Source organism: Rhodamnia argentea, chromosome 11 (assembly GCF_020921035.1).
Source record: "Rhodamnia argentea isolate NSW1041297 chromosome 11, ASM2092103v1, whole genome shotgun sequence".
In the NCBI taxonomy this organism is placed as follows: Eukaryota; Viridiplantae; Streptophyta; class Magnoliopsida; order Myrtales; family Myrtaceae; genus Rhodamnia; species Rhodamnia argentea.
Genome location: NC_063160.1, coordinates 16,909,799 through 16,936,562, shown reverse-complemented (window position 1 = coordinate 16,936,562; position 26,764 = coordinate 16,909,799). Strand labels below are relative to the sequence as shown.

Genomic DNA, 26,764 nt, shown 5'->3' with positions numbered 1-26,764 from the left:
TCGTTTAGGCACATGAGTCAACAGAAAATGTTTTCCCGGTCAACAGAAACTCATGTTTAGGCACATGAGAGATGACTCCACCATAGCTACTTTGACATAATTTTCTTTCACATTTCTGCTCCGACTGTTTTTTAGGAAAACTTTTTCCCCATTTGGATCGTTTAGGCACATGAGTCAACAGAAAATGTTTTCCCGGTCAACGGAAACTCATGCTTAATTCCGGAAAATGGTTTCCTCCTCAAGAAATCAGAAATTATTTTTCAGAATACGATTAAATATTGCCGCTTAAACCAAAAACTCTGCGCTTGAGCTTGAAAACCCTAACATTCATTCCCAAGTCCTTGGTGCCAGAGGCTGAGTCCATTAAGGCTGAACCCCGATGAATGGAGTATGTACCCTACCCACGTATAATGAATGTGGTCGCCAGCATTTTTTTTCCCTTTTCTTTTTTGGTTTGGGGTGTCGGAATTCGCCAGCTTTGATTGGGAAGTGTTTTTACTTGGTGATATAGCAAAAGAGGGTCGGTGGTTTCTTATGTATGGCTATCTTTGTTCCTCTATATCTATGTAACATATGTTGAGGTTAGATATGTAAGCTGACTCCACCTTAGCTACTTGGACATATAATTTTCCCATTTCAAGCTAAAACAATCTCTTGAATAAGCACGAAATCATTGAAGACACATACTTCAAATCAAACGATCCTATCTAGGCTGCCATCGTTAGCAAAATCTCAATTGAAAGTGGTACGTAAGAACTTAATTGAATCGAATCGGACTAAGAGGCATGTCGGTTGAGCTGATGCTAAATGATGATGAGTCGGTCGGGAGTTTTACTTTCGGGCGTTGCAGGCGGAAAAGGGTTGCATTCCCCTAACGGGATCCACGGAACGACTTATCGTTGTAGGTGGCACTGTCGCTTTCACAATGTATAAGTCTCGACACATAACTTCATATATAATTTTCTCACAAAGGCGAATAATTTTGGAAGGAAAGTAGAGATTTTTTTTTCGCTTTTGCTTTACCAACAATCGAAACTATTTGACGATGAATATGAGTCGTTCCTAGTCCTCGAGCACTTGTTGCTTTTGTCGGCTGCCTTTGCCATTTTCCTCCTCCACTGTAGTATGATGAGTAGATTTAACAACGTGAATACCATATATATGGTTGATGTTTTGCTTGGCATACCTACGTATATGTTTATTTTTAGATAATTAGGAGATCCCCTATATTGTTATTGATTCTATATTTACCTCTCGATTGTACATGTTCTTGATTGGTCGTATTTGATTGCAATTTATACTGTAATACCGGGTTAGCTTAAATAGCCATCATATAAGATCTATAAATATCTCACGTACCGTCAACTATTATGATATAAAGATATTATAAAATTCTCTTCCGCACATATTCTTATTTTGGGTGAACTTTAGTCTTACCAAGGCACAGGCGTATTAAAATATCATATTCTTATTCCACGCAAGAGCTTTCACAGACTATTTCCAAGATTAGCATTTAATTAAAGAAGAGATCATTTGAAAGTTGCCTTTCCACACAATTACTGTTAAGAACCTGTCGTATGCATAAACATATATTGAGATTTGAGAAACTACGGTGTGACAAGTATAATGGTGCAATCCCGATCGCAAACATTATGATCGACAAAAAATATATAGCAATCATGGTGGAATCCGTCTCTAATCTTATGCCTAGCATTCTATAGTGATATTGTTACACCGTGATACTAACAGGACCTACACATGCATATATGTATATATATGTGTGGATGTATGAGTGCGCATTCGGATTTTTTTATTGGGCATATATGAATTAAGTTTCCCTTGCAGCAAGAAGAGATCGGAATCATACTTACCACCACGTTTAAAAATTCTCTTTCTACTAATATGGGAGACAGAACATAAAATGTACCTCCCTCTACAATATAAAACCAATTTGATAGCTTAAATAATTAGTCAATGCAGGGCCTTGTTGAACCTCAAATTTTCTATTGCCGAATTCTAGAATTCAGACAATTAAATAGATTTAGGGTTTGGAGTGGCCAAACTTTAAGATAGGTTTTCCCAAAATTATAACTCGTGAAATTCATAATTAATGCAAACATTATCTGAATTGGCTTGACTAGAATTATTTGTTAATCATAATATCCTTTTGAATAAGAATTCCATTCAATTGACAAGGGAGTATAATCGGATCCTTCACGATTGATTTCTACAGGTCTATCAGGTCTCTATATCATCGTAACTAAATTCGTGGATTTTCTCAAGTTTAGGGTGCATTCGTTTTGCGTAAAAAATGAGCGATATGGAAAACATTTTCCAAAAAATGATTGCTTATATCGATTAGAAAAATTAGTCAACGGAAAATATTTTCATCATCGATAATAATCTATGCCTTACTATTTTCGTGGATCATGAAAAATTTTCCATTCATTTATTTTTGCAAGCGATATAAGTAATTATTTTTTAAATAAAAATATTTTACTGTTATAATATCATATTCTTATTCCACGCAAGAACTTTGACAGAATATTCCAAGATTAGCATTTAATAAAAGAAGAGATCGTTTGAAAGTTGCTTGTAGTAATTTTCCACGCAATTCCTGTTAAGAAACCATCATATATGTATACACATGTAGGGATTTGAGAAGTTGACAGTGTGATAGTATTGACGGTACAATCTCAACCGCAAGTGTTATGAATGACAAAAAATATATAACAATCATGGCGGAATCGGGCTCTAATCTTATGCATGGTATTCTACCGTAATATTATCACACTGTTATGCTAACGGGACCCATATATGCATCTATATGTACGTGTATGTATGCGCGCATTCCGGTTTTTTTAATGGGCATATATGAATTAAGTTTCCCTTGCACGCAAGAAAAGATCTGAATTATACTTATCATCACGTTTAAAAGTTCTCTTTCTACTAATATGGGAGACAGAACAGAAAATGCACCTCCCTCGACAATTAAAACCAATTTGGTAGCTTAACTATATAGTCAATGCAGGGCCTTGTTGAACCTCAAATTTTCCATTGCCGAATTCTAGAATTCAGACAATTAAATAGTTTTAGGGTTTTTGGAGTGGCCAAAACTTTACGATATGTTTCCCAAAATAGAGAACTCGTGAAATTCATAATTAATACAAACATTATCTGAATTGGCTCGATTGGAATTATTTGTTAATCATAATATCCTTTTGAATAAGAATTACATTCAATTGACAAGGGCGTATAATCTGATCCATCGCGATTGATTTCTAGAGGTCTACCGGGTCTCTATATCACTATAACTAAATTCGTGGATTTTCTCGAGTTTAGGGTGAGTTCGTTTAGCATAAAAATGAGCGATTTAGAAAACATTTTCCAAAAAATAATTGCTTATATTGTTTAAAAAAATCAGTTAATGGGAAATATTTTCATCATTGATAATAATTTATGCATTACTATTTTCATAGGTGATGAAAAATTTTCCATTCACTTATTTTTGCAAGCGATATAAGTGATTATTTTTTGAAAAACATTTTCCAAATCATTCATGTTTCGCGAAATGAACGAATTCTTAGCGTAACCAAAGTTCTTATGTAGTATGCTTGTCCTATAAATAGCCACATGAGCTACTGAAATCACACACACTAGACGCACACCCTCAAAATGGCCCCTAGAATTTCCTCTTCTTTTGTGTCCATCCTTGTTCCCTTCATCGCAATTCAACCCTCCGCCACTCACTCGAGAAACCTGAATGCTCCCGATCCAAGCCTCACTCACTTCCAGAGCTTGGAGGGGACTCTCAAGGGCCAGACCAAGCAAGGCATCAAAGAGGTCAAGCGTTACCTCAGAGCTTTCGGATACTTGGACCACAAGGAGGACGAGAACCACGTTGCCCTCGTGGACGACAAGTTCAACGACACTTTAGAGGCAGCACTCAGATCTTACCAGAGATTCTACTGTCTTAAAGTCACCGGAGATCTTGACGCCGGCACCATGATGCAAATGAGCGTCCCGAGATGCGGGATGCCCCAATCCCGTCCACCCTAGGCACCCAGAAAAGGGAACGCCACTAAGCCTAACAAGTTCCACATGGTATCCCGATATAAGTTCCTTCCCGACATGCCTAAGTGGCTGCCTTACAAAACCCCTTCTCACTTACGCCTTCAACTCGCTCCCCAAGGACATCTCGCCAGAGTTGTCGAAAGGAGCCTGCTGGAGAGCTTTCAACAGGTGGTCCCATGTCTCCGCATTCACTTTCGAAGAGGCTCCGGCACGCGAGCCGTCCGATATCGCCATAGGCTTCTACAGTGGCGATCATGGCGACTATTACCCTTTCGATGGGCCCAGCAGAGTTCTTGCCCATGCATTTGGCCCAACCGACGGTAGGTTCCATGGCGACGCTGACGAGAAGTGGAGCATCAACCCCGGCTCGAACCAGTTCGACTTGGAAATGGTGGCCCTGCATGAAGTAGGACACCTCCTAGGGCTCGGCCACCGCGAGGATCCGAGCGCCGTCATGTATCCCCTTATCCCGCGGGGTGCCACCAAAAGGAATCTTCAACAAGATGACATCGATGGCATACATGCTTTGTACCCTGCGGAATAGAATAGGCCTTTGGACTGTGGTTTTCAGTGAGCACTATTTAGCAATTGAAGCAACGGAAGCTGCGGTCAATAAAGATGAACACTTCATATATGTTTTAACTTGCATGCTTTGATTAGAAAGTGTTTTTACCGACGGCAGGTTCCGTTATTGTATGGGAGTAGAATCAGGAACATCTACGTAAGCCCGACGAACGTACGAAGATGTTTGTCGTGATTAAAAATCATTAATTGGGATATACTTTAACATTTCTTGATTGTTCACATTCTTAATCGAAAATCTATCGATTCTCAATCCATGCGAGAACTCTGACATAACATTTCCTAGACTAGCATTTGATGAAAGAAGAGATCAATTGAAAGTGACCTATAGCAATTTTCGACGCAATTACCGTTAGAAACCGTCGCGCCGCATGTGTGTTTATTTATATTATGCGGCCGGTTTTTTTTTTATTGGGTTAATATGATATAGCTTTCACCAGCCCGCAATAAAAATTCTTCATTATTCTTACCTTCACGTTTAAAAATTCTCTTTTCACCAGTATGGTGGACAAAACAGAAAATTTACCTCCCTTCACAATATAACACCAATTTTGGGAAAAAGTACCATAGAAATGCCATAATTTGTGTACGGCATTCACTTGAGTGCCATAACTTTCAAAACGTTCACTTAAGTGTCATAACTTTCAAAAATCGTTTATTTGAGTGCTACGTCGGAGTAAAATCATTCACTTGAGTGCTATAGTAACTTTTCCGGCGTGCCATGTCGCCTTTCCGACGTGCTACCGTAACTTTCCAGCGTGCCACGTCGGCTTTCCGGCGTGCTACAGCAACTTTTTCAGCGTGTCACGTCGGTTTTTCCGACGTCCACATCAACATAGCACTCAAGTGAACGATTTTTGAAAACTATAGCACTTAAATGAACATTTTAAAAGTTATGACACTCAAGTGAACGCCGTACAAAAATTATGGCACTTCTAGTGTACTTTTCCCCCAATTTTGGTAGCTAAATTACTAGTCAATGTAGGGTCGTGTTGAAGCTCAAGTTTTCTATGGCCGAATCCTAAAAATTCAAACAATGAATAGTTTTGGGGTTTTTTTTTTTTTTTGGCGGGGTCGAAGGGGCCAAAAATTAAAGATTTTGCATGTATGTTGCCCAAACTTATGCCTAATGGTTTTCTTTTTACACTAATCGAAGTACTCACGAAACTCTTTATTAGTAGAAACATTTATTTGAATTGACTTGACTTGGTGATGATATTATTAACTATCTTTTCAAATACGATTTGTTCAATTAATAAGGGAGTACAATCTGATTCGTCACAATTGAATCCTAGAGGTGTTTCGGGTCTCTATGTCGTTCCTAGAGGTCTATCCTGTCTCGCTTGCTCAATTGACAATGGAGTACCATATCTAAGTAATTAGGACTCACCTTCTATAAAATAGCTACATGAACCACCGAAATCTTACACACAATTGAATTAGAACTCTGTCCTAGAAAACACTACAATGGCTCCTAGAATTTCCTCGTCTTTTGCGTCCATCCTTGTTTTTCTTTCTTGCAATTGAACCCTTCAACATTCACTCGAGAAGCCTGAAATCAACTACCAATCCAAGCCTCACTTCCTTTCAGAGCTTGGAGGGGACTCTCAAGGGCCAGACCAAGCACGACAGCAAAGGAGGTCAAGCGTTACTTCAAAGCTTTCGGATACGTGGGCTATGACGATGAGAACCACGTCGCCCTCATGGACGACAAGTTTGACAAGACTCAACAATCAGCACTCAAATTTCACCTACCTTAAAGTCACCAAAAAGCTTGATATCGACACCGTGAAGCAAATCAGCGTTCCTGAAGTTTGCCAGAGGATCGGTGAGGGCGCCGCGGCCCTCGTCGGCCACCACTCACCAACTGCCGATGAGTGCGGTGCCCGCCAATGACCGGGCGCCACCTAGCCTCTATTGAAAAATGAAAAGAAAGTCAAAACATAAAAGAGAAAGATAAGAAAAAATTGAAAAAAATCAATAAAAAAATTTGATCGGAAGGACTATATTGACAAATCATTAAAATATTTATGATTAAATTGATAAATCGTCAAAATATTTAGGAGTAAATCAGCAAAATTGAAAGATTTAGGATTGAGTTATTCGCCGGTGCCCCGTACACTAGGTTTGGGACATTTTGGACAAATTTTTGAAGTTGTTAGGAGGAGCTCGCTAGAGAGCTTTATATAGGTGGTCACATGTTACTATGTTTACTTTTGAAGAAGCTTCGGCGGGCGAGTTGTCCGATGCCGTCATAGGCTTCTATCGTGGCGATCAAGGTGACGGTCATCCTTTCGATGGGCGCAACAAACTTCTTGCTCATGTGTTTGGCCCGATCGATGGTAGGTTCCAAGACGACGCGAATGAGTAGTGGACCATTAACCCTTGCTCGACCCAATTTGACTTGGAAAATGGTGGCCGTGCATGAAATAGGACACCTCCTAGGGCTCTTCGCCGCGGGATCCGTATGCGGTTAAGTATCCCACTATTTTACGAGTATCGCTAAAAGGGCTCTTCAACAAGATGACAATGATATAGATGTAGTCAAACGGGTAGATTGGGTTGGATTTTGGGTGAGTAGAATATGGTCCGGCCTATGTTGATTTGTTTTGACCTATTTTCATGCTATATAAATCTAGTGATCCACACCCAACTCGACCTACTATTCAAAACACTTCAATGTTATAATATAGTTTAAAGAAAATTATTTCTTATATATTTTTATATATAGCTAATTTTTTTTTTTAATTTTCTTAGCTAACCTAATTATGACCTATTTAAAATTCATTTGAGATTCATTAAGTTTTTAAGTAACTCATTTATAACCCATTTTTAAAACTTGAGGAACCCATTTATGATCCACCACCATGAAATATGGGTCAAATATGAATTCTAGACCCATTTTGCTAACTTTGCTCCATGGCATACAACTTTCACATTTCAAGATATAACAACATCTTTATTAAGCATGAAATCAAGACACTTGCTCGAAATCATGCGATCCCGTCTAAGCGACCATGACTAGCAAAATCTTAATTGAAAGTGCTGATTAATTATAACAATTTGATCAGATCGGATCGGATCAAATCAAATCAAGTCTATTCGAGGATTTGATAAAGTTTGATTGTTCCTGTGGCATGATCCACGACATTCCTCACATAATAATATTTCTCCTTCAATTGTCATTCTCCATGCTACTTCTAAGTCACTTTTCAAATTCATATTGAAAAACCATGAAGGACTGTCACAGCGCGACAATGGCCCAAAAGAGAAGACCATGGACCCTAACTTGAATGAAAATCCGCTTTTTGTTAAATTACGCTTTGCCGTACCTCACGTTTTTCTTTTGTTTTCCTCTAAAAAGGATTTGACTTGGGATTCCGCCAAAATGCCAAAAGGGTTCCCTTCTCCTCTTCAAGAATCAGTCACCTAGGCGAGTCCCAGTTCCTTTGCCAGCACCAGAAGCTAGGGAATAAATTCGATTGACGTGCACATCTGATTATCACCAGGAATTTGAATTTCTTGAGCTCTGCGATCAACTGGGTTTAGGGTTCTTGGAGATGGAGAACTCGGGGGAGATGGAGAAGTAGTCGCCGTGATCATGGTCGGTGGACCCACCAAAGGTATGTTTATCAACTTTCCTCTGGCTCTTTTAATCTTGAAATAGATAGTCCGTTCTCGGTTCTTGTTTGCTTGATCATGAGGTACGACTTCTCTATTTCCAGGCACTAGATTTAGGCCTCTCTCCTTCAACACGCCGAAGCCACTCTTCCCTTTGGCTGGACAACCCATGGTTCACCATCCCATGTCTGCTTGCAAAAGGGTATGTCTCAAAATTAGAAATTTTTGAAGAGTGGAAGTGCTAATTTTTTAAATGATTGGACCCGGTGTGTTAGTAATAAGATTTTGGGAAAACGGAGACTTGATCGATGTGGAGTTGTTGTGATATACAATTGGGTTCTTGCTGTGCAGATCCCCAACTTGGCTCAAATTTTCCTCATTGGGTTTTATGACGAGAAGGAGTTCGCGCTATATGTCTCTTCCATTTCAAATGAGCTGAAAGTCCCAGTGAGGTGACGCCTGAGCTGGTTGGGTTGATGCTTTATTGTGTCTTGCATATAGAAATAAGCGATGAAGTCCTGCTTTTGTGTGCGCGCTTGCTGCTTGTGTGTGTTTCAATAATTGGTTCTTCTTCAGATACTTGAAAGAGGATAAACCGCATGGTTCAGCTGGTGGCCTTTATCATTTCAGGGATTTGATTATGGAAGATGGCCCGGTAAAATTCTTCTCTTCGTCCCTGATCTTATTTTCGTTCACTTATAGTCTTTGATGTCGTATCATATGGGAAATATGAGCTTGTATTGCCCGATATATGCCATTCACATGAAGCATATTGTAATTTTGTATCAACCTGTTGTTTTACAGTCTCATATCTTTCTACTAAACTGTGATGTCTGCTGCAATTTTCCACTTCCAGATATGCTTGGTAGGTTGAATTTCTTCCCTATATGTTGTGGTGTTGTTCTCTATTTAAATTTTAGTTAGCTTTTTAGGATGGTGCGAGGAATGTAGAGAATGTGATTATCCCAATGTAATGTCTGCACATGCAGAAGCCCATACAAGATATGGTGGGATGGGAACAATGCTAGTAGTCAAGGTGAGTTCCTCATGGCAAAGTTTCTCTCTTGTTCTATCAAGCTGATGATTCCTCAGGTCTTCCTAGTTGCTGAAACGTATGTTCTTTTTTCTTCACTCACAGGTTTCTGCTGAATCAGCTAACCAGTTTGGTACATTAGTTTCTGATCCAGTCACGAACGAGCTGTTGCATTACACGGAGAAACCTGAAACATTTGTACGGCATTTCACTTTCTCAGATTGCTGCTAGATTAACTGAATAACATATTTGAGGATTTCATTAACTTACTTTTTCCTCTTTAAATGCAGGTCAGTGATTTAATAAACTGTGGTGTATATATCTTTACTCCTGATATTTTTACTGCAATTGAGGATGTATCTAATGACCGGGAAGACAGAGGTTGGTTGATGTGATAAGATGCTTCAAGTGTCCATGAATTGCATTAACATTCAGGCTAGCTCACTTTCATGCTGACATTTTTTTTCATCTGAGTTACAGCTAATCTGCGGAGATTATCCAGGCCTTGATATATTCACATCAACTAGGTCAATCTTACCGACTTTCATCCTCAGAAATATTTTTGTTCACAAATTTTATGTATCATGAGTTGCGTGCAGCAGTTCTGGGTGATTATTTGTAGTACTGGACCAATTAGTTGAGAAGGCTTTGATTTAAAAAAATGTTGAGCAAAAATGGTATAGAAAGATTCATATAGCCAAACCTACTTAATAGGCTAAGATTGAGTCTTTTTGTTGCCGCCGCTGCTGCTATACTCAAACAAGAAGTTGTAATGTCAATAGAATCAGTTTAGAACATAACTACTCCTCTTCTCTTTTGATGAGAAAAACTGCGTAATTTCTTATTGGAGTTGCCAAGCAATATAACCAATGTAATAGGCATCTATGCAGTTCTCAGTTACAGGAGAAAAAAAACCCTTTGGTTTGTCTGTTTGCATAGAATAACATATATACTAAGGTCATAATCTTTTTCTAGTTTTAATATCTTCGTGGGTGCGGGTGTTTTTTAACAAATATATAACTTCTCGTGGAATTAGCAAACTGGGTTTTAGATAAAATTGAAGATGTACAGAAGTAAGGAGACGGGCGAAAGACATTGGAAATATGATGCGCAAGCATGTGCGTTCTTGTTCCCCTTCATTAATTTGCTTGAATTATACTGAGGCGTGAGGATGTTTCTTATGTTAGCTCAAGATATATTAAGTATTGAAAAATCATTCTTTCTAGTATAAGTTCAGTGCTGCACCTGGGGTTGTCTTTTTTTTTTTTGGTCAGAGGGGTTGTCTCGTTAAAATAATCGGAAAATGAGGAAGTTACTATGCACATGTCGTCACAGATGTGCTCATGTATTCATTTCTTTAGGTTGTATGTTACATTCTTTTTCCATTATTTTGGATTTCTTATGATTCTGATCCCTGTTTCGAAGCTGATGGTGCTATTCTTTCCTTGTTCTTGACCTTTCTCAACAGAACCAACATTCCTGCAGATTTTGTTAGATTGGACCAGGATATTTTGTCACCTCTCGCTGGAAAGAAGCAGCTTTATACATATGAGACCATGGATTATTGGGAACAGATCAAGACACCAGGGTAAAGTGACTCGACGTGATATTTTAGCTTCTCTTTTTCTAACTATTAGTTTCCATTTACAACTTGCCCTCATCTATATCCTCTTACAATGTCTCCTCCTGTTCAGGATATCTTTGAAATGCTCCAATTTGTATCTGGCCCAGTTCAGACTCACATCTCCTTATCTTCTTGCTAGTGGAGATGGTACAAGAAGGGCCACAGTTGTCGGTGATGTTTATGTTCACCCATCAGCTAAAGTACATCCAACTGCAAAGGTTGTTCCATGTACTTCCATCTACATCCTTCCTGTCGGTCCATCTTGTTTTCCTGGAAAACTTTTGAATCAGCCACTCTGGTTATGGACCAATCAAATTCACTGATTGCTATTCTACTCTATTTAGAATTTACGGTCAATCTAGGTGTTCTTTCCCATATAAATGAAGCGATGGAACTCAAAATACACAGTATTAGTTTGCATACATCCTAGACTCATTCGCACAGTGACGGTGAATCTACAATGTTCTGGTGAGTCAACAATGGTTCTTCAGTAAATTGTTTTGCTTCCTCTCTGGGCTTTCCCTAAGATAAGTATGGAAAAATCACCTTGTGGAGAGTATGCCTTGAATTTAAAAAAGAGAAAATACAGTCAGAGATTTAATTGTGCTTGGCTAAATTGTGCCTTTAGATGAGTTAAGTTCTTGAAAGATGTAGCATCATCAAGTGATTCGAGTGTTTCGACCAAAAAAAAAGTGATTGGAGTGTAGCTTACTTTAGAAGGGTGAGTCCGGAGTGCTTAAAATACTTTCAGGGCCTGACTTATAATTTCTGCTTTCGCCATCTACAGTAGCTTTGTCTTCTCTTTGTATCTTTTGATTTGACATCACTTGTTTGGACAGATGGGTCCCAATGTCTCTATTTCAGCAAATGTTCGTGTAGGACCTGGTGTGAGGCTGATAAATTGTATTATTTTGGATGATGTCGAATTGGAGGTATGGAAGACAATTGAATACGAGTAACATCATCCTAGGAGATTGAGAATATTGACAGAGATTGCTTTGGCAGGATAATGCAGTTGTCATAAATTCCATTGTTGGATGGAAATCATCTCTCGGGAGATGGTCACGAGTCCAGGCAAGTTTGTTTGCGGTTTCCCTGTTCATTCTCATGTTGTTTCACATGCGAAAAGTGTGACATTAGTCGAGGAATTTTGTGCGTCAGAGCGGAGCCTATGACTGTGAAAGTTTGTAAAAATTAGTTCACTTTAAAATCTTTCCACAACAATTTCGGCCCTTGTTGATTGCTGTTAACTGTCAATGATCAACCTCTTTCTGCTTGCCCAGGCTGATGGAGACTACAACTCGAAGTTGGGAATCACAATTCTCGGTACTTAATTTTTAAGAGTGCTAAGTACTTGACCAATATTCTGTGCTCATTGCACTTTAATCCTTGGATTATGCTCAACAATGCAGGGGAATCTGTGATGGTAGAACAAGAAGTCGTCATCATCAACTGCATCGTTCTACCAAATAAGACACTCAACATGAATGTGCAGGATGATATCATCTTGTGAAGATTTGGAGATGTTTGGAGTTCGAAGCCCTCCGAGGTGCACTATTTGGAAGATTTTTGTTATTGTTCCGTATAGAGACGGTACTATAAGAGAGAGAGAGAAGAGAGAGAGAGTGAATTGTCCAGTAGAATTAGATATATAGTGATAATAGGAGTTTCATGAGAAAACTTGATGAGCACAGTGTAATATGAGTCATCGTTTGCACTTTGCTTCACTTGTTTTTCAAGTTTCTGCTTAATTGCAAGACAAGTAACACAATTGTGCCAACTGTCTCTTATGTTTCTCGGGATTAATTTTAATCACAACTACAGTTCTACAAATCCGATGTAAAGAGTTGATAATTGCTAATAAATTATGGTAATCTTTCGGATGCATTAGTAATTCCACGTGAGTAAGTTTCATTTTGGCTCTTTTTTTTTTCCTAAGCTGCTTATTTTTATGAATGGATGTTCTATTTTGTGAAAGTCAGCCTTCTTTCTGAAGATGTAAAAGCTTGGTTTGGACAAATAAATATGTATTTTTTCATCTACTGCTTGAGAGATGGGTTGTTTGTTTGGAGATCTAAAAGGTAATATATCATCTGGAGAAGGAGAGTGGAGAAAAAGGGAGGAGAAAGGAGATGTTTCCTCATCTAAACCACAATCCCATCACATTGAATATGTCCAAAGCCTTTGCTCGTATTCTTAAACCTTTACAATCACGTTTTGGCTCGGGCATTGATGAATCTCTCTGAAAAGGAAGGAGTATCCTGTAAATGGAGCTGAAACTGAAGCAAAAATAAAATCAAGGGTGTGCACGAGGAGGTTGTGGTGGAACAATCCCGCTTCAGATAAACAGAACTTGCTGGGAAAAGATTGCCTTTTGTTGCTGGCATATCTGGAAACGAATGAACCGAGATGGTGTTCAACGGAAAAAATCGAAACCATGAAGGCGTTATTCAGAGAGTGCAGAATGCCTCTGATAAATCTGTTAGGATCTATCCTGTTGCTCCTGTTGAAGTGGAGTGATTCATCTGTCCGTGATGAACGCAAGTGGCAGAAACCCCATGAAGGAACTATGCAAAGGAAGCAGCAATTGGGTTGTATCTGGGGACTCTGATGGCATGTTCTTAGGAGGCAAAGGCGAGAGGATACACGCAGAACCCGTCGATGCAGTGGAAGCTCTTGCAGTGGGGAATGCGGTTTTATTGGCGAAGGAGAACGCCTGGGACAGACTTGGCATTGAGGTGGATTCTCCTATTGTCTACAGAGAACTCATGAAGCATTTGGAGACTCTGAACTGGGTCACTGGTCCTAAACTTTTGAGAATATTCTCAATTAGCTTGTAAACCAATTTACAGCAATGCAAAGATTTAGCCTAAAATTTTGATCCCCATCTTCTCTAAAATTAATGTTCATTTCTGATGTAGGTAAAAAAGCCTCGTTGGACTTGTGATTCTGTCTTGTAATGAAAAAGAAAGCTAACGAGGTTTTCTAAAATATTTTTGATATTTTAAATAATTTTAAAAATAATTTTGAAAAAAATAAAAAAATGTTTAAAATTTATTTAAAATGTTAAAATAATATTAAAAAATGCATGGAGATAAATCTTTACGTCAATAAGTTCTACCCTTGTCCAAATTCGAGGTTAAAAAAAAAATTGGCCGGACATAAATCACGATCCTGAAATAAATATTCAAAGAATTTTTTAATAGCTGTTGATGAGAAAAGATCGTAAGGTTTAGGACTCTTGTTTAAACAAGCACCATAAAAATTTAGGACTTAATTGGCACCAATGCAAATTGTTTAGGACTGAATTGGCATAAAAAAAAAAGGTTTAAAACTGAATTGGCACTAATACAATAGGTTTATGACTTTTTTGACACTTCTCCCCGGAATTGTCATTGACGTGGATTCTCCTATAGTCAAACAGAGAACTCATGAAGCATAATTAGACTCTGAACTGGGTCACTGGTCCTATTCTTGAGAATATTTTCAAGGTGCTTGACCAATTCCAGCAAGCAAAGATTGGTAACTTGATCCCCCAGCCTCTCTAAAATTAATGTTAATTTCTGATGTCGGAGAAAGAATTGCAACTTTGGACCTGTGCTTCTGTCTTGTAATGAAAAAGAAAGCACGAGGTTCCTCTGGCAAGAACAAAAAACGAACTGTCGTTTTCATGGGGAATGTGACGTGAACGTGTATGTGCAATGCTTGCTAAGATTCAAGAATGCATGGAGATAAATCTTTACGTCAATAAGTTCTACCCTTTTCCAAATTCGAGGTTAAAAAAAAAAACAGGACATAAAACGATCTTGAAAAATTATTCAGGAATTTTTTAATAGCTGTTGATGAGAAAAGATCGTAATTAACTCTTGTTTAAACCAGCTTTTAAGTACTCCAGCTTTACCTGTAGATTGTTTCATCTCAGCCAAAGTTTTTCAAGTTCAAGCCGCTTGAATTTTCAACGTTTTAAGTTCAAACTTAAAGAGATAATTACTTGACTCAGATTGCTTACAATTATAACCGATTGGTGATTTTTTTTTTTCCGTATGTAGTAACATGAGAAACATATGCAAGGTCGATGCTCGATATTACCAAGCTCCAGAAACTCGAACCTAACCTTCTTGTCCGAGATTGAATTGCAGATTTCGCCATCTTGACTAAGGTCCGCCATACCCCAATCAGCAACACTGAACGTGCGATGCAATGCACCTTGAAATGTATGTACAATTTTTAAAAAGGGTTTCGTGAACGAATGTTGCATCTAAATATACTTTTTTTTTTCGAACAATTTCTCAAGCAAGTGTGTCCTGGATCGATCCAAACGGTTTTAAGGTGCTATTGCGGACTTCGAAAAAAAGTAGAAGTAGAGATTACTCCAAATAAAACCATTTGTTAATTAGGAAAAGAGAATCTTTGTTTAATTATTGTTGAGCTGCGTAGCGTTGCCAGCGCCCCGTCCAAATCTGAAGCAGGGCGCTCCCCTCCCTTCAAAAACATGGTGAAAGAGGAACTTTTTCTCGAGCGGGAGGCGCGCGAAATTACCAAGTCGCCCGGCCCGAAATCCCCCGGGAGGGCGCAAGCTGGGCGAGGGCAAATGAGTAAAACTGCGCGCAACCGCTCTTTCAAATCCCAATTCAAACTCCCGCGTCATGCAACGAGACGAATCCTCCCGTCGAGCCTCTCCTCTCTCCTTCGCTCGTCCCGCAGATCCAGCTTTCAAAATTTCAAACCCGCCATCGCCAACCAAAACTCTCCCTCCTTCTCCCTCCCTCTCAACGGTCCCTCCTCCTCTTCCCTCTCTTTATACTCTCTCTCTCTCTCTCTCTCGCCGTGGCTTCTGACCCCGCATCGTTCCGCTACCGTCGACTCCACAAACACAGCTGACGCACAGACGACCAGGAGAGAGAGAGAGAGAGAGAGAGCGTTCCTCGTGCGAGAGTGGCGAGGAAACTGTCACAATGGAGCTGGTCAAAGTCGATGACTCGGCCTGCCGCGAGAACGCTTCGCTGGGATCTGGGGAGTTGCTCGATTCCAGGCAGCATCTCTATTGCCGCAAGGACAAGTCTCTCGGCGTCCTCTGCTCCAAGTGGTTCCCCGAAACCCTCTTCGTTTTCTATGTGATTCCCCCTCGTTCCCTGTAATCTTGATCTGGGTCTTGGTTGATTTTCTTATTCGTTTGCTGTCTGGGTGTTTTGGATCAGTTTCCTGAGGCTGTACAATAGAGATGACATCGAAGTGATCGGACTCGACGATGCTGCCCTCAAGCTAGGTGTTTGCTTCCTTCCCTCTCTCTCCTAGCTTCGATCTCACGGGATGGACGGATTTATGATAAACCCTGATTTTCCCTTTTGCTAACCTAAGATGTTCCGATCTTCACCGTGGCTTATCGAAAAGAGAACACTGATTTAGTACCCGACTAATAAGTCGCTTCTGAATGAGCAGGAGTGGAGCGAAGGCGAATTTATGATGTGGTGAACATATTGGAGAGCGTTGGCGTGAGATTTTAAACCTTATAACTGTTTTAGATTGGATTTGAAGAGACATTCCACTTCCACATATGTTGCATTGCCAAAGTCGCTTAAGTTTCCGATTTGTATAGGTCGTGGCGAGGAAAGCGAAAAACCAGTATTCATGGAAAGGTTTCAGGGCGATCCCCAAGGCCTTGGAGGAGCTCAAGGTGAATTTAGCTCCTAAATACATCTTGCAATAGTAGTGTTACCCTTTAAGAAGTCAGATTGATGGCTTTAATGTGGTTACTCTACTGTCGCCAGGAAGAAGGTTTGAGAGAGAACTTCAATAACTCAAATTGTGGGGACTCAGCAAAGGTACTGCCTGGTTGGAGTTCATTCCGTTTTTCGATTTTGCCATGCCCTTCGAGTAGCTTTAGTAGAAAAAGTGGGATGTGATCAACTCCTGAACTAAGATTCATTCTTGCTCGTCAGAACAGATGCCTTATTTTAGATTTTATTTGGTCGATTCTATCCGAATTAAAAAACATATTATTAGTGCTAATATCTCATTTTACCTTTTGATGGTTTGAGAAGTAATCATGTGACATTATGCATATACCTTTGACTATATTTAGTCTTGCTCTTGAGAGCTAATTTGAAAGCTATGGCATCTTTCAAAAGGACTCATGCTAAATATTTTGAATGGTTAGGTTTTTAACGACACTGAAAATGAAGGGTGTTTGAATCTCAAATTTGAGATGCAAGATAACTCTTCAGCATCGTCCAAATCTGGTAATTTTAGTTCTCTATTTTTTTCTATTCTTTTTCTATTTGATTGTCTTGAGATTCAAATCACCCTAGATGGCTAGTTTTTTAAGACCACAACTATGCTTACAGTGAATTTGGTAGAATTTATATGATTTGTTATTCCTAATTACAGAAGAATGAATGATTGCTTGTGCAGATAATAAGAAAGAGAGATCTCTGGCTCTTCTTTCTGCAGAAAACAGGAAAGAAAAATCACTGGCCCTTCTTACGCAGAACTTCGTGAAGCTTTTTCTTTGTTCCAAGGTAAGTGTACCTTTTGGGGCTCCTATTTCTTTCTTCTATCATTCCCGTCTTATTCATTGTGCGTTGTTCCTTTATCCTAGGTGGATTTGATCTCTCTTGATACTGCTGCCGTGGCATTGCTAGGTGATAACAACAATTCAACAGCTATGAGAAGTAATTAATCCCATTCTTGACTTGTTAACTGAAATAAGGAAGGAGAAATGAACTCGTAACTGACACTTTCAACACTATTTTGCAGCAAAGATCAGACGACTGTATGACATTGCCAATGTCTTTTCATCCATGAATCTGATTGAGAAGGTAAACATTGGAGAGCCTCAGTGAGAGGAAATTGAAGTAGATGCCTTTACTGCGTGCTCACTGACTTACTGGTTGCTTGGTTAATGGCTAACTTGCAGACGCCTCACCCTGATACTAGGAAACCGGCATTCAGATGGCTAGGGTGGAGAGGGAAATGTGGGGATACTGATGCTAATTCTTCGGAGCACAACCAATATAGGAAGAGACTTTTTGGCACTGAGATTACAAATCAAACTGTAAAGAGAAGTAAGGTGGATTCATCGATCAATTCTAAATCATGTGATCCAGTAAAAAAGGTGATTCTTGTCAAACATGATCCAGAAAAGAACTATGAGAAGTGTGAGCAAGAATGCCATTCAGACAATGGCTCGGGCGGTTATGTATATGGCCCATTTGCTCCTGTGTGTTTGCCCAGAGCAGTAAATTTTGCGCCAAAGTCTGTGAAGCAGGACTATGACTGGGAAACACTAGCATCCACTCATCGCCCTCAATATCACAATCAAGGTATCTGACCGTTTCGCCTCGAGTTTCTGGATTTTCATGTTTAGGGAGATCTCTGGCATAGATGCAGTCTCAACATATCATTTTTTGCATAGTCAAGTCATTATTTCATTACCTTCACCTCTTCCGTCAAATAGGCTAACTGAATTCTCACAAAATGAGGGTCTGGTTCGTCCTTTCACAGGTTGGCCAAACCTGTATTAGTTTTTTATTTATACATACGCTAACTGCACAACATGCCTGATGGCTCTTATTGATGCTGTTGCAGCTCTGACGGACCTCTTTGCACATTACATGGAGGCATGGAAGTTGTGGTACACTGAAGTTGCTGGGAACACAAAGATACCACAAGTGTCCTGATCACTTGTTTCCGTACAAGATGATCAAGTACAGAAGAATACAGATGTTTAACCATTTGTCAGAGGATTTGTTATTAGTTTTGGCTCTTTGATACACTTCCCTTAGAAGAGGATACTTCCCTTAGAAGAGGATGACGTATATGGCTTCGTGTTGGATCACGTTCTTGATGTTCTGACTGTATAGTCATAAATACGCTGCTTCTAACCCATTTAAATCTAATTCTGGATGTATTTCTGCAACATCCAGATCAGCGGTATGATGCTGATGCGAGTGTGTGCAGTTGCTGAATGATAGATCAATTTCAGAGCTGTACTTTGTTCTTGATTCAAACTCATTGATGATTTTTTCACTAGTGCTTAAGGAATTCACGAAAACTATTCTCCTCGATTTTGATTAGTGCCTAAATGATGTATTGCTGGACAGAAGGCATGTTCCAGATCAGCAGTTTAACATTTTCCTCCAGCGCTTGAAATGTTTATCATTGACACGAGATGTTACCCAACGTGGAAGGTTTCAGACTTCTAATTCCGGGTTGAAGTTCCCTTGCCTCCATATGCAGCTACAGATGCCAAAATTTTTGTGAAGGGCCATTGCCTGCAAATGCGAACAAGCAGTCCTATCAAACAAGACTGTCGAAATCACGAACTGGGCCATCCAAGAATATGGCTCTCAATGAATCAAAGAATCAAAACATTTCTGGTCCACGGGACAATCTGAGAACGAAAGAATCATCAGAATGTAAGGGTACAGGGAAAGAGAGAGAAAGGATGACCAGATCTTGCGATACCAAAATTGTTTATCTCCAGTTGTAATGGGAGACAACCTCTTCTGTGTATATTTCCTAAGTTTTACAACTCTTTGTACACACATACATACAAATGAAAGAATTTCGTCGATCGATTCTCGAGCCGAACATAGCAAACACAAGAGTCTATGTCCGTCACAATTGTTGTGCTGCGAGAGAGCTATCCTTCGAACTGTACAGATCATAAGGCATCCACAGGTAGTCCACAGGACAAGGCATCTTTAAATCAAGCCTTGTCCATGGCTTCCCTTTGCCGCTCCAATGCAATAGGCTGACAGGGCCAGGATGGAGCGTCCTGCAACTGTTCACCACGTTGTCTCCGCCCAATCCGTGTTGATTCCACCTCCTATCGATCGCCTCGACGTCCCCGCCGAACACGAGCAAGAATGGAGGCAGCGAGCCCAGCTCGTAGATCCGCCTCTCCCTCTGAATCTCCATCCATCCCTCGATCCGCCTCCTGTAATCACCCTCTCTCCACCTCAACAAATCCATCACCATCACTCCCGTATTGAAATAGCACGGCCTTTTCCCCTCGAAGACCTTAGGAAGCTCGGTGTCCGACCAGAACTCGTCGGAGAAGTACTTGGTGAAGTTGGCGTGGCAATACTCGGGCGCTCCGATCGCTCTCGACCCGGTCAGCGGGACGGTCCAGAGTTTCAGGACGTCGTCGACTAGAATGACGTCCGAGTCTAAGTATATCACGCGCTCGACGCACGGCTCGAGTAGGTCGGCCAAGTAGGACCTTGCGTAGTTCAGCGGGTTCTCCAGGGCTTGCCGGACGGAAGAGGATATCATGCGACGCACCGAACCCTCGTCGAAGCCGTATATCTTGAACCTGAGGGAAGGAAATGCGGACCGGAGGATTCCCGCCAAGGTTTCCCGATTCGCGGAAGCTGAAGCAACGAAGTGGAAGAAGATGTTCTCCGGGCAGGAAGTGTGTTTCAGGACGGAGTGCACCGCAGCTACGGTGCCCCTCAGGTACTCGAGATCAAGAGTCATGGCTATCCGGAAGAGCGACGGGTCGCAGACCGAGCCCGCGCCGCCTCGATTTCCGTCCGACTTCCGACACCCCGGTCCGTTCCGATACTCGGGGGCCTCCAGGAACTTCACACGAGCGTCGCAGCTCGAGCCCGCTCGTCCCGTCGCGCCGCCGAGACCAAGGCGCAGCTCACGGGGGAGGGACCGGATCGCGAGAGCGCACGACCGGAGCAAGACGAAGCAGATGGCCGCAGCCAAAACGGACCTCATGAGACTCGAATACCCGGAACAGATTGCCTGAGTTTTAATTTTGCAGGGACGCTACAAGATTAAGGTAGTGAAAGAAGGGAAGAGGTTCTTGTTCTCTTCTCTCTGCATGTGGGGGGGATTCATGTATTAAGAGCAGGACGAGGAAGTTGGTCAAAACAAAAGATGGTAAGAAGGAAGGGAGGGACACGGACGAAAGGCGCCACTGGGAAACGCGTGACGGCTCGTCCGGGAACGCGGCTTTCAGTTCCGCGACGCGGAACAGCAGCATCCCACGTTGAGGAATTGAAGGATGAATGTCCGTTTCTGGAATCATTTTTATTTTTATTTTTCTTTATTCGTTCGCTGTTCCGCATGTTGGATTTGAGCGGCGCGACCTTCCAGGAGTCCTCTCCTTACACGCTCTTGAATGATTCCAACTAAGGATGCGCATGTGAATCCGACCTGACCAAGTGCGACGTACCGACTTTTCCTTCGCTGGTCACGTGACCACGTGCTATGCACGTGTGTCCTGCCATTGCCCCTTTCTGTTTCATTACTTTCGTATTTTTCCTTTTTCCTTTTATTTTTTTGTTCCCCATCTTGTTGTGCGAAGAAACGCAGAAGCTTCTTTGATGTGCAAACGGCTGTTCATAGTCAACGTTACGAGGCTGACCGTTCGCAGTCAACGTTCCGACAACATCCCACGAGCCATTTGACATTTAGCCTATTGTGCCAAAACGAACGACCGATACAATCTGAAACACACAACTCTGTTCCTGCCGGTTGCACAATTGGCATTTCCGGAACCCTCACGCACAAGACTGTCCGTAAGAGAAGTTTAAAAATGGCATCGGCTCTCTCGAACCAAATCAAATACCATGGCACTGCAATTTCCAGGCATATGCTTGCTGATTTGGCTTTCGCCTTGCCAAAGAAGAAGGTGAAACTAACACGCTTTTTCTAGGCGGCACCAAGCTGCCAAGCCGAAAACATTTTCAGAATTTCTTGCATACCATCATCTACATGGTAACTTCGAATCAACCATAATATGTTTGTGCTCAGAAAAATCACTTCCAAGATTTTCAATTTTGCCGGTGCTAATGCAAGATAATGAATCTGGAAAGAAAATGATCTCATCAATGTCTGAAATCTTTGTGTACTACAGCCTTTCATTTCGGTCACTGTTAACTGACCAAACGGAGGCTTGAACTTTTATAGTTACTAACTATAACACGTCTCTCATCAGGAACTTCAAAATGGGAGCGAGAATATTTTCTACACCAGTGCAATAAATTGAAAACCAAGGGCAAAATCAAAGCCAAACAGTAAAAGAAATCTCATAAACATTAGAAATTCCAACGGCTGGCGTATGATTAAAGAGAGTTCCCCATTTTCACCCAATGGCCACATCTTTCTTAGCTAAAAATTAAGGGCCAAGAGCAGCTCCTACACAGACAAAGTTTGAGTATGAGACACTACATCTTGACGATGCAACATACAAGCACGACATTATATTCACAGCTGTAGCAGATTAACACTGAGCGACATGAGATGTGAAACTGCGGCAATTCCAGCTCACAATTCATTAGATGGGCAGGAAAAATGACGAGAATGCCACAAGGATGTTTACAGAAAAGAGCTTTTGCAGCAAGACAGTGTCGAGCAAAGGAAAATACCATACATCTCAGCTGTCCGTGTCTACCCCAAAAAAGCTGACTACCCAGGTTTTCCCGGATGCTCTTCGTCAATAGAAAGAAGAGACGATAACATAAACTGAATATACCAGAGGTTTTCAACATACTAATCTTGTGTCACCTTCCAAGCTTCTTCTGTAATGCATGGCTGCTACTTTGGGGATAAAACTGTGGAACCTTTGTACCTTTTCTTGATAACGACATGAACATCAAACCCCTGACAAGCTGTTTCTTTTACTTCTCCACCGGAAAGGAAATCTTCAGTGTGCAGTACATATAAGGTCTGGTCTGCAATTAAACACTTGTGATGGTAGGAAGTGATCAAACAAGGATGAAAAAAGAAACAACCTTCAAAGCTTGTTTGAAATAGAATGTGCACTCTTCTTATCTATACGAGATAAAATACTTGACACAGCACAGGACAAATCAGAATGTATCATAAAGCAATCAGCACCTTTGATGGGTTACAAGCCATTTGACATTCTAGACCATTAACCACTTGAATGCCTCCCAAAGCCATACACGACACAGAATTTTCACACAGGCCAGTATATTTATGCTTGTTCTTGTGGGATATCAGCAGTGAGTTACATGCTAAGTTATATAGCTCCATGTTTGCATGCGACAAGGGGGCATAATGTGCTAGAAAAATTGAGGAACAAAAACATGGTTAGAATATCAAATTTTATAGTATTTGTTTCAAAAGCGCCCATGCTCCTTCAGGTAAAGAATCAAGAAACACGCAACATTGCCGCATAACTGCTCTCTTCCCATCAAGTATCACGTTCTCAATCAAGTAATTCTCTGCATTTGCTGTGCCTAAGTGGTTCATCAAATAATCAAATAACAATCCATAGACAGCATAGATGGAGCAGAGTACTGGGTCCTCAACTGATTTAACAAACTTCTTGATACTGCTCAAAATCTATGATAGGTATTAATATTCATTCTCTTCTCAGGAGTTCCACATTGGTGAGTTTTACAAGATATAACCACCTTGAAAGAAATATGTCGTGGCTCTTTTCTGATAGGAGAGGCTATCAGATAATCGCTGTGCAGATAAGCAGTGAAATTGAGATCTGCGGAAACCCCAAACACTTCAGGTTATCCATTTGGATTGTCCATAAACAGAATGGACAAAGGAGTAGCATCAAATGACTGCAAAAGGAACACGAAAATAATTCATACCAGGAAGGGAACAAAACAGACGGTAAGTTAACCAGAGAAGTCGCTGCAAACAATGTCATCAACAGAGGTGAATACCGATGATCCCATCGAGAAAGTCATACAGGACACTCATAAACCTGCATAGTGTAATAAAAATAATATAAGGAGAATCTATCTACTTAAAACAGATGTCCTCCGAAATTCCGTGCACAGCCATTATCGAGTTCATCGTTGCTGGTAAAGTTCTTTCCTAGAGAATCTGGCTGTCGAATGGATTCAGTAGCTGCATAGAAGAATAAACAAACTGCAGAACCGAAGTTCAGCATTACTCGATGAAGCCTAAAAAGCACGTAGAAATAAACATTTCTTTAGAAGTTCTGCAAATATTTCCTCCAGATTTACCCTTTGTCTCATCTTTCACTCTAAGTCTTACTCTCATAATCGCGATCCAGATCTTCCTTCGAGCACCCATCACCCGCAGAATACTACCCGATACATCGCCCAGACATCACCTGTTTCAAGAACATCATCACTGTCCTCCTCATCTGCACGATTCCTCTCTCTCCCCCGCTTCACTGTGTACCCAAATCGGCGCAGCAGGTAACGTCTAGTCGAGCACATTACGTCAGGCGGCTTCTTCGGCTGTCCCGATTGCACATTCTTCCTTCACAAATCGCGTGAGGAGCCAACTCTTAGAGATTCAACACTACCTCCATCCTCAGTCCACTCAGCGTTTGCTCCGATTCAAGTCGGCAACAACTGATAACAAAGATAGAGAAGATTAAAATCCCACCGCTCGCAGGGAAAGCGGTCGACATCGCACTCGAGGTTAGCACGAGATTGGGCAGGATGTTTCAGAGTCAGTCGTCGAGCAGGTGGGAGTCTGCTCTGGATGGAGGTAGGTTCGAATCTCTCGGATTGGATCGGCACATGATTTGTGAAATGAAGAACGGCAGCCTGGACAAAGCGAAGAAATCGCCCGACGAATGCGCAAACCGATACATCATTCGAGTCCAGGTACCACCGGCGCCGATCGGTCGCCGTTCGTGCCATTGCGGTCCAGGCCAGCGACACCGTGGTTCTCCATAAAGAGATGCTTTTTGAAGGTTTTTTTCATAGCAATACGTTCTCGAACCTTCTCCGCTAGGGTTTTGATGCGCCCCCGAATCTACCGGCTTACTTTCATGGTCCCATCTAAAAAAACAACGAAGACAAACGACACGACGACGTCATTTCAAAAAAAAACCCCCCCCCCGGGGAACACATTATATAAAATATTTTTAAAAAAAAAAAATAAATAAAGCCGAAATAGGTATTATATCACAGAGATGGCGAGCTTCACTCAACAATCACAAACCAAGAATTTAAAAAAGAAGATATCATATCAGAACTTAAAGCATGGCACCAAAAAGGATACCAAACGAGATTAGAAGGTTTAATCTTCATAAAAGATCCAAAGTTACATTGCATAAGAAATTTTTAGCAATGCCCCCACAACCAGAGAAGGAAAGGAAACAGACGGGCCTACAATATCTAGGGTTCCAAAGTCCAAATTATCGTTATTAAGTTTTCTCTTTTTAATGAACCACATGTCCGACACCGACTCGGTGAGACCCCCATGACCAAGTGCGAAACCGATAAACCGACAGGTGGAGGTGGAGTGTCTGTCGAAACACACACCCACTTAGGAGGAGTGTCTGTGCTACATAGGGTCCCATGTGACCCGAACCAAGCTAGCTCATCCCCAACCCGATGAATCGGGTTCGCGTCAGGTAACTCGGTCGGATTATGTCGGTACCGTTCACCTCCAATAAAATAAAAACTAAGGAAAATTAAAAAAAAGAATCTCAAGTGCCATTATTTTCTCAAATAAAGATTTGAAGGGAATTTTATTTCAAATAAGGGTTTGAAATGCTCTCATTATCTCAAAAAATTGCGTGAAGTGCATATTATTTCAAATAACGGCCCGAATAGACTATATTAATCTCAAAAAAGGGCTTGAATTACTTTAGTAAAGGGTATTTTGGTACTTTATTATTTTATTTTATTTTTTAAAGATATTTTGAAAAAAAAAAAAAGAACACAGACGGGAGGTGGTCATCGCCCCACCACCGATGGGGCGGCAGCTATGGGCATCGGGATCGCGACCCTCGCCAAGGCACTGGCGACCTCGACGGCCATAGTCACCGACCAGCCTGTGTTCTTTCTTTCTTTCTTTTTTCAACTTTTTGTTTTTCTTTTTAATTTAATTTAACAAAAATTTATATTAAATTTATCTTTTTACAAAAATGTCCTTGATCGGTTGGAAATTTGGGCGATCGATTGGTCGGCGAGGCCAAGCCCTTATTTGAAATAATCATAGCCACTTTAGGCCCTTCTTTGAGACCATAATGGTACTTCAATTTCAAGTCCTTATTTGAAATAAAGTCTATTCCAGGTCCTTATTTGAGAAAATAAAAGCATTTGAAACCCTTTTTTAGAATTTTCCCTAAAAACTAACACGGAAGCTTAAGTCCAAAATTTTTAGGGAAAAATAACACAATAATCCATAAACTTTGGTCCAATTTGCAATGTGGCATATGAATTGTCAATGTGACTAATATAATCCATGAACTTTAACCCAATGTATAATATTATTCATGAAATTTTAATTTGTTCAATGTGGTCCTCGAAATTTCAGGGACGACATTGGATATTTTCTTATGGTTTAGAGATTAAGTTGAACATGTTCCAAAAATTCAAAGACCATATTGATTAAATTAAAATTTTGGGTTCGGGGACGACATTTAACATTTTGTTATAATTCAAAGACTAAGTTGAACATGTTCTAAAAGTTCAGAGATTATATTTAGTCAAATTAAAAATTTATGGACCACATTATATATTAGGCTAAAATTTAAAAATCATATTGGTTAAATTGAAAATTCAAATATCATATTACACATTAAATCAAAATTTATGAACCATTTGTATCATTACCCCAAATTTCTACCCATAATTACTGCTGCAATTTCATGATGAGCCTGGGCGTCTCTTCATTTCTGCCACTGAATTTACAAGTTGTGAAAAACGATTGAATAAGCTCAAACACATTCCACATTGTTTCTGTAGGAATGCAGATGCCACTCCAAATCAAAGTTCACTTTCCAGATTCAGAAACTTTTATTGTATTTCCAGCATGTTAAATTTTTGCATAATTTTAGGAAATGAAAGAAAATCGGGTGAAATATCAAAAACAAACATCTATGCCGGGCTGAG

At 40.5% G+C, this 26,764-nt stretch overlaps 4 protein-coding genes and 1 long non-coding RNA gene across 6 annotated transcripts; 3 read left to right on the top strand and 2 right to left on the bottom strand.

Annotated features, from left to right (window-relative positions):
* Window positions 1–3,675: 3,675 nt before the first annotated feature.
* On the top strand, window positions 3,676–4,618 carry LOC115757488 (metalloendoproteinase 1-like). The gene is made up of 2 exons (XM_048273056.1): window positions 3,676–4,037; window positions 4,141–4,618. Exons 1-2 carry the CDS (start codon window positions 3,676–3,678, stop codon window positions 4,616–4,618), a joined length of 840 nt encoding a protein of 279 aa, XP_048129013.1.
* Window positions 4,619–6,333: 1,715 nt separating this feature from the next.
* LOC115757504 (mannose-1-phosphate guanyltransferase alpha-like) lies at window positions 6,334–12,528 on the top strand. The gene is given in 17 exon segments (XM_030697763.2): window positions 6,334–6,538; window positions 8,184–8,279; window positions 8,382–8,479; window positions 8,629–8,729; window positions 8,854–8,932; window positions 9,082–9,142; window positions 9,267–9,313; window positions 9,416–9,508; window positions 9,601–9,691; window positions 9,785–9,810; window positions 9,812–9,837; window positions 10,779–10,898; window positions 11,005–11,152; window positions 11,774–11,866; window positions 11,940–12,008; window positions 12,218–12,260; window positions 12,347–12,528. Coding segments are annotated over 17 exon segments (1,497 nt in total). The 3' UTR covers window positions 12,448–12,528.
* A 25-nt stretch (window positions 12,529–12,553) lies between these two features.
* LOC115757506 (E2F transcription factor-like E2FF) lies at window positions 12,554–18,972 on the top strand. Of its 2 annotated transcripts, XM_048272808.1 has the most exons (12): window positions 12,554–12,559; window positions 15,831–16,017; window positions 16,133–16,200; window positions 16,374–16,426; window positions 16,531–16,608; window positions 16,703–16,756; window positions 17,092–17,173; window positions 17,346–17,452; window positions 17,533–17,605; window positions 17,691–17,752; window positions 17,851–18,256; window positions 18,522–18,972. In XM_048272808.1, the coding sequence occupies exons 2-12, from the start codon at window positions 15,890–15,892 to the stop codon at window positions 18,611–18,613; spliced, it is 1,203 nt and encodes a 400-aa protein (XP_048128765.1). In that variant the 5' UTR covers window positions 12,554–12,559; window positions 15,831–15,889; the 3' UTR covers window positions 18,614–18,972. The 2 variants fall into 2 exon arrangements, with proteins under 2 accessions (XP_048128765.1, XP_030553626.1); XM_030697766.2 differs by lacking the exon at window positions 12,554–12,559 and having other exon boundaries at window positions 15,596–16,017.
* A 419-nt stretch (window positions 18,973–19,391) lies between these two features.
* LOC115757507 (probable galacturonosyltransferase-like 10) lies at window positions 19,392–20,791 on the bottom strand. Its single transcript, XM_030697768.2, has one exon. It carries the CDS (start codon window positions 20,664–20,666, stop codon window positions 19,554–19,556), a length of 1,113 nt encoding a protein of 370 aa, XP_030553628.1. The 5' UTR covers window positions 20,667–20,791; the 3' UTR covers window positions 19,392–19,553.
* A 1,457-nt stretch (window positions 20,792–22,248) lies between these two features.
* Window positions 22,249–24,653, bottom strand: LOC125312760. The gene is made up of 2 exons (XR_007196807.1): window positions 23,909–24,653; window positions 22,249–23,497 (listed from the first exon to the last, which is right to left on the bottom strand). It is a non-coding gene; the product is annotated as an uncharacterized LOC125312760 (long non-coding RNA).
* Between the last annotated feature and the right edge of the window lie 2,111 nt (window positions 24,654–26,764).